This window comes from Propithecus coquereli, unplaced genomic scaffold (assembly GCF_000956105.1).
Source record: "Propithecus coquereli isolate 6110/MARCELLA unplaced genomic scaffold, Pcoq_1.0 Scaffold14, whole genome shotgun sequence".
In the NCBI taxonomy this organism is placed as follows: domain Eukaryota; kingdom Metazoa; phylum Chordata; class Mammalia; order Primates; family Indriidae; genus Propithecus; species Propithecus coquereli.
Window position 1 is genome coordinate 15908978 of NW_012138302.1, and position 6166 is coordinate 15915143.

At 32.9% G+C, this 6166-nt stretch overlaps 1 protein-coding gene across 2 annotated transcripts in view; it reads left to right on the plus strand.

Moving 5' to 3' along the window:
- The window catches only part of NRD1 (nardilysin (N-arginine dibasic convertase)), a 109361-nt gene that overhangs the window by 36170 nt on the left and 67025 nt on the right, over positions 1-6166 (plus strand). Inside the window, exons 3-6 of one of the 2 annotated variants that reach the window (XM_012639425.1) lie at positions 342-475; positions 1389-1458; positions 1616-1697; positions 2584-2737. In XM_012639425.1, coding sequence (XP_012494879.1) covers positions 342-475; positions 1389-1458; positions 1616-1697; positions 2584-2737 — 440 coding nt within the window. The remainder of the gene's footprint in view (positions 1-341; positions 476-1388; positions 1459-1615; positions 1698-2583; positions 2738-6166) is intronic. The other variant, XM_012639424.1, reaches the window with a different exon arrangement.

Consider the following 6166-nt stretch of genomic DNA (forward strand, 5'->3'; position numbering starts at 1 on the left):
AAAAAAAAAAAAAAAAGTGAACCCTGTTTAAGGTAAATATGAGAATTAATAAAGGAAGTGGGAAGAAAAATTTGATAGTTTTTTGGGGGAACGTTTATCTAATTAAGTAGTTAACTACTTTTCTGAGGCAACTTTTTTATCCTCCTCCATTTTCCTCCTCCCAAAAGAAACTGTTCTTCATCTGAAAAGTTTGGTATATTAACAAGAAAATTGAAATTTAAGTGTAGATATATGCTGAATTACGATTTGTTCAGGGCTTTCTTAATTCAGTTCTCAAGTATGAATTTCTCAAGTATGAATTTCTTGGGTAGAAAATTCTCAAGTATGAATTTCTTTTCTAGCAATCGCAGAGCCTGTTTTTGCTGTGGTCAAAGCTGACTGATAGACTGTGGTTTAAGTCAACTTATTCAAAAATGTCTTCAGCCCTGCTGGTCGAGACAAGAAATCTTTATGGGGTAGTTGGAGCTGAAAGCAGGTTAGGCATCTATTAAAACATCACAGAACAGGTTAGACTGTGGTTTGAAGAAATAGATATTCCCCCATGTTTAACTGAGTTTATGTGCCTAAGTCTTTAAAATGGGGTTCTTAGTATCAAGTGAGGCTGTTTGGTTCTTCTAAAAAAACATACTTTCATTTTCTTACACATGGTTAGACTTTATGCCCAGTACATTCTATTTTTTTTAAAGCTCTTTTTCTAATAGGGCAACCAATTATCAAAATAATCTTTTTCACTAAACGTGCTAGCCTTACAAAATTGACAGTTATAAAATTTGGAAAAGTTAATAATTTACCTTCTTATCTTAAAGGATTCAAGTTGACTGTTTTCTCTCCTTTTTTTGTCTTTTAACTTGTAATGATATAATGGCATGCCGCAATCATTTTAAGTACAGAGTTTGGTGTACCTCCTAGCCAACTGTTTTGTTACAAACTCTGATTTTCCCAAGGTGTTGGGAGAATATATACTGGTAAGTAATATATACTATATATCATCAATAAGATGCGAAGAACTAAAAAGCCTCTTCAAAGTGTAGTTCTACAGTTTTTTTTAATAGCTAAAGATTTTATTTTTTTAACCACTTATTATTTTTGTTAGGTATTTTCTTCAAATGTTATTTTACTTTCTATTTTAATAAAAACAAACATTTCTGAGTAACATATTGAGAGGTTTCACATTTAGTAACTGAGTTACTGAACACAGAGTCTTTCATTGCTTAGAGATCTTTAGAGATAATCTACTTAGACATGTTTCTTCTGCAGATTTCCAAAATCGAATAATTCAGGGAACAAACTTGGTTCAGAATTCTGAAATGCTGACATGAAATTATATTTGGGTGGGCTGTCCAGTCCCTCTTCCCTTTTTTTCGGTCTGTTTCTGCTTTTTTCCTTAGGTCTGCACCTGTTCAGCATTTGGCAGGATGGCAAGCGGAGGGGCAGCAGGGTGAAACTGACACAGTTCTGGTGAGTTTCACTTTGCTGCTCCTCCTGATTCTCAGGGAAAGAATTTTGTTACTTTCTATTGGAAAACATCCATCTCCAAGTGAATCCTTAAGATGAGATGCTAATATTATTCCTTTGGGATTGACTCAACTATTTGTATGTGTTCTACTTACTCCAGTCTGCAGCGGCCCTTTGTGTTGGAGTTGGGAGTTTTGCTGATCCAGATGACCTACCCGGGCTGGCACACTTTTTGGAGCACAGTAAGATCTTGTAAAATATCATTCCAGGGTGTGTTTTTTTTCCCCTCTAAATTTGTATGAGTTGATTTCAAAGACACGTAATTGGTTTGATAGAATTATGATATATTTAACAAGAGAAAAAGGCTAAGAAAAAAATCTTTGATTTATGAATGTCATAGAGAGCCACTTTTAATTTTAATCTCCTTCAGTGTGCTTATATTGAAAATCAGTATGAAACCACTTAGAAAACTACTTTAAAATGTAGGTGTTATTTTTGTTCAGGTATGGTCAAGCTAATACATCAGAAGATTGCTATTTTCCAGGAATTGGCTAGCCCTGGGAGAGGCAGTCTCTTCCAGGGTTAGCAAGGCCCCAAGATGTCAAAGTATCAGAAATGCAGAAAATAAAAAAGCATGATTGACATAAAAACAAAACAAAATAGAAACTTCAGTTTATTATGAATGTACTTGAATAAAACCTATGTGGAATATTATATAATTATAAATATTTAAATCCATGTTTGTTTTCCTGAATTACTCATTTTTTATATTCTAGTTTTCTAAGCTATTTGAGGATAAATTTCTCACTTTATGAATTTTTATAGTAGCAGATAATCTGCATATATACTTCTTAAATTTTAGCCTTTTTATACATCAATTACATATTTTTCTTGTCTTTAAAAATGTAATGTTTGGGTTTTTTAGTATAAAAGTAATATATGAGCATTATAGAAAGTTGTAAAAACAGAAGTATAATGAAGAAAGTAAGTATTATCCAGACATAACCATTGTTAATGTGTTGGTCTATATTCTTTCAGTTTTGCCATCCATATAACAAAGTTCATCCTTGATAATAAAAAGATTGTCTATATCTTTGTGTTCTGTGGCTTTGTGTTCTTTCCATTTAGTGGTATTCATGGGTAGTTTGAAATATCCAGATGAGAATGGGTTTGATGCCTTCCTGAAGAAACATGGGGGTAGTGATAATGCTTCAACTGACTGTGAACGTACAGTCTTTCAGTTTGATGTCCAGAGAAAATACTTCAAGGAAGCCCTGGATAGGTAACTAACTCAAAGTGTATTTTTATTTTAATTGTTTAATAACACTTTACAAATGGAAATATTGGGCATGTTCTATGGTATTTCTTTTCAAGTGATTTCAAGTAATCTAGTTCTATAGAATTGTCACAATACTTTATTTGAAGAAAAGAGCACACTATTAAATATATGTTGGCCATCATCCTGTAATACATTGTCTTTGTATTAAAGATTAAATGGAAACTCTTTTGTATTTTAATAGATTAGGGTGTACACTTGAATTCTGTTACACGTATGTATCGTAATATAACGGTGGTGAAGTCTGGGTCTTTGGTATACCCACACTTGAATAGTGTACATTGTACCCCATAGGTATAAACTGAAACTCTTAAACATCCTTTGAGTTTTGTTAATGATGCATTCTCTATTGACTCATGAATGCAATTAATTTTAATTTATTAGAAAATATGGAAAAACAAATAAAAAAGGAATAAGATTGCCTCTAATCTTACAATATAGAGATAACCAGAGTTAATAATTCGGTATATAGCCATCTATTTTTTTTAATGTATATAGAATCATGTTGTTAATATTAATACCTTTTTATAACCCGTAATTCTAAACAAGATATATGATTTAACTTATAGTTACATAATTTCTATATAAATTATATAATTTATAAAACATGCATTTAAGTGATTATATATTATTTACATTATATAGAAATACCATAAGGTATTCAACCAGTTACATTTTATTGGAGAGTTGAGTTGTTTCCATTACCGTAATGCTGTAATGGCTGTGATGAATATTCTAATCTCTGTGTACATCCTTTTTTTTTTTAAATTTTGGAGACAAAGTCTTGCTCTGTCACCTAGGCAGGAGTGCAGTGGCCCCTGTCATAGCTCACTGTAATCCTGAACTCCTGAGCTCAAGTGATCTCCCCACCTCACTCTCCTGAGTAGTTGGGACTACAGGTACACACCACCATGCCTGGCTAATTTCATTTTTTTAGAGATAGGGTCTGGCAAAGTTGCCCAGGCTGGTCTTGAACTCCTTGGCCTCAAGTGATCCTCCCACTTCAGCTTTCCAAAGTGCTGAGATTATAGGTGTGAGCCACCACATCTGGCTTTTTGTGTACATCCTTAATTATTTTTTTAAGTTAAGTTCTAAGAAGTGAAATTGCTGAGTATATTTGCATATATATTTTTAAGGCTTTTAAAAAAAGCTTTTGATACTCATTGCAAAATTGTTTTTGAAAACTGCAAAAAGTTTGTGTCAGTGTACTATTAGAAATTTGATGTTATAAGGTTGCAGACCAAAGTCAACACTGTAAAAAAGGAGTCACTTTTTACCAAACTCTAGATAAATGTCAGATTAAAATGGAAAAAAAGAAATCTTGACATTGTCAGTATAATGTAAGCTCCTTGAGAGCAAAGATTTTTATTTTTGCCTGTTGTTTGTTGATATATCCGCAACATTAGGAATTTGGTAGACACTAAGATACTTGTTGACTGAATTAATGCAGTTCCTTTATAGCAAAAATTACCAGAAAATCAAAAGATAATGACCAAAAAATTTTCAAAACCTGACAACAGTCCGATTTTCTCAGAGAAATAGTCTGTTAAGAGTTTAATTTTGCTGGGTGCAGTGTCTCACACCTTTAATCCCAGCACTTTGGGAGGCCAAGGCAGGATTACTTGAAGCCAGGAGTTTGAGACCAGCCTGGGTGACATAGAGAGACCCCATCTCTAAAATAATAAAAAAATTAGCCATGTGCAGTGGCACATGTCTGTAGTCCCAGCTACTTGGCAGGCTGAGGCAGGAGGATTGCTTGAGGCCAGGAGTTTGACGTTGCAGTGAGAACCTGTCTCGAAAAAAAAAAAAATTAAAAAGAGTTTAATTTGATCTACAGAACTCTTTTGGGTGTATTCCCATAAATTGAAAGCATATGCCACTATTTTCAACGGAATAAATATTTATGTCTTCCTGAACCCCCAAGTTAATAACTTTTATGCTAAAAGAATGCCAAAATCCCATTAAAGTCGACAAAGTTATTTTGGCAATGTTATTTATAATAGGATCCAACATGGCAGATTTAAACATAAGGATACAGAAAGGTTGAAAGTAAAAGAGTTGTAAAGTGATATACCATGCAGATACCAACATGAAAGCCAATGTAGTTATATTGGCATCAGATAAAATAGACTAAGGCAAAAAATTTTGCTGTTGCTCAAGAAGCTACCTTCATATTGATAAAACTTAACTAGGAAGACAGTTGTTTCCAATATGAGCACATCTAATAACCTCAAAATAAATAAAACGTACAAATATAAGGAGAAATACACAAATAACCAACCACAATGGGAGATTTAACACTCCTTTCTGAGTAATTGTTAGAACAACCATAAGGAAAATCAGTAAGGACATAGAAGCTTGAGGCAAGACTACCAGATTTTATTAATATTTTACAGACATATATAGAATGCTTACCCAACAACTTCAGACTACAAATTTTATTCAAGTGCAATGGAACATTTAAAAATTCTACCATATTTTAAGCCATAAATTCAGTTTCAAATTTCAAAGCATGAAAATCATATAAATTACGTTTTTCAATCATGGTGTACAATTTAAGTTTAGCTAGAAATCAGTACCTGAAAGACAAACTAGAGTATTCCCTTATGTTTGGAAATTAAGAAATACACTTCTAAGAAAATCTAGATAAAAGAGGAAAGCATGACTGAAATTGAAATTATTTTAAACTGAATTATAAAAATATTATAAAGCAAAAGTTGTGGAATGCAGCTATAGTAGTCCTTAGAGGAAAATGTATAACCTTTAATGCACATGCTAGAAAAAGAAAAAAGCTGAAAATTAATCAGCTAGTTATCAATCTCAACAAGTTTGAATAAGACTAGCAAAGTATGCCAAGAGAAAGTAGAAGTAAATACTAAAAATCAAAGCAGGAATAAAACAAGACAACTGTTTTATTGTTTTAATGAGATAAAAAAGCAAAGTGACATCAGCAGGAATGGTGAAGTAAGGACCCCTGAAAGCCTCTTTTCCATAAAAACAATGAGAACATTGCCAGAAATGGTCAACACTAACTATTTTCAGAACTCTGAAAATTAAACAAAGGTGTGCAACAAACCAAAGAAAAGTGGCTGAATCTTAGTAAAACCACAAACTTTGTGAAATTTTAACTTGCCCTGTTTCTATTCCCCTCCCCTTGGCTCCACAGTATTCTTAAAAACTAAGAGTTCCTATAACAACACTAAAAACCAGCAGCTTAGCAGCCATTGGAGGGGACAGGATAGGTTTGGAATTCTTTAACAACATTATTCTTGGAGAATTGTCATTATTTGAACTGTCTGCCACTTCACTGGGAAGCCCCATTTGCAGGGCATTTCTTTATTTGACCTGATTGGGAGTTCATCCATTGCAAAAATC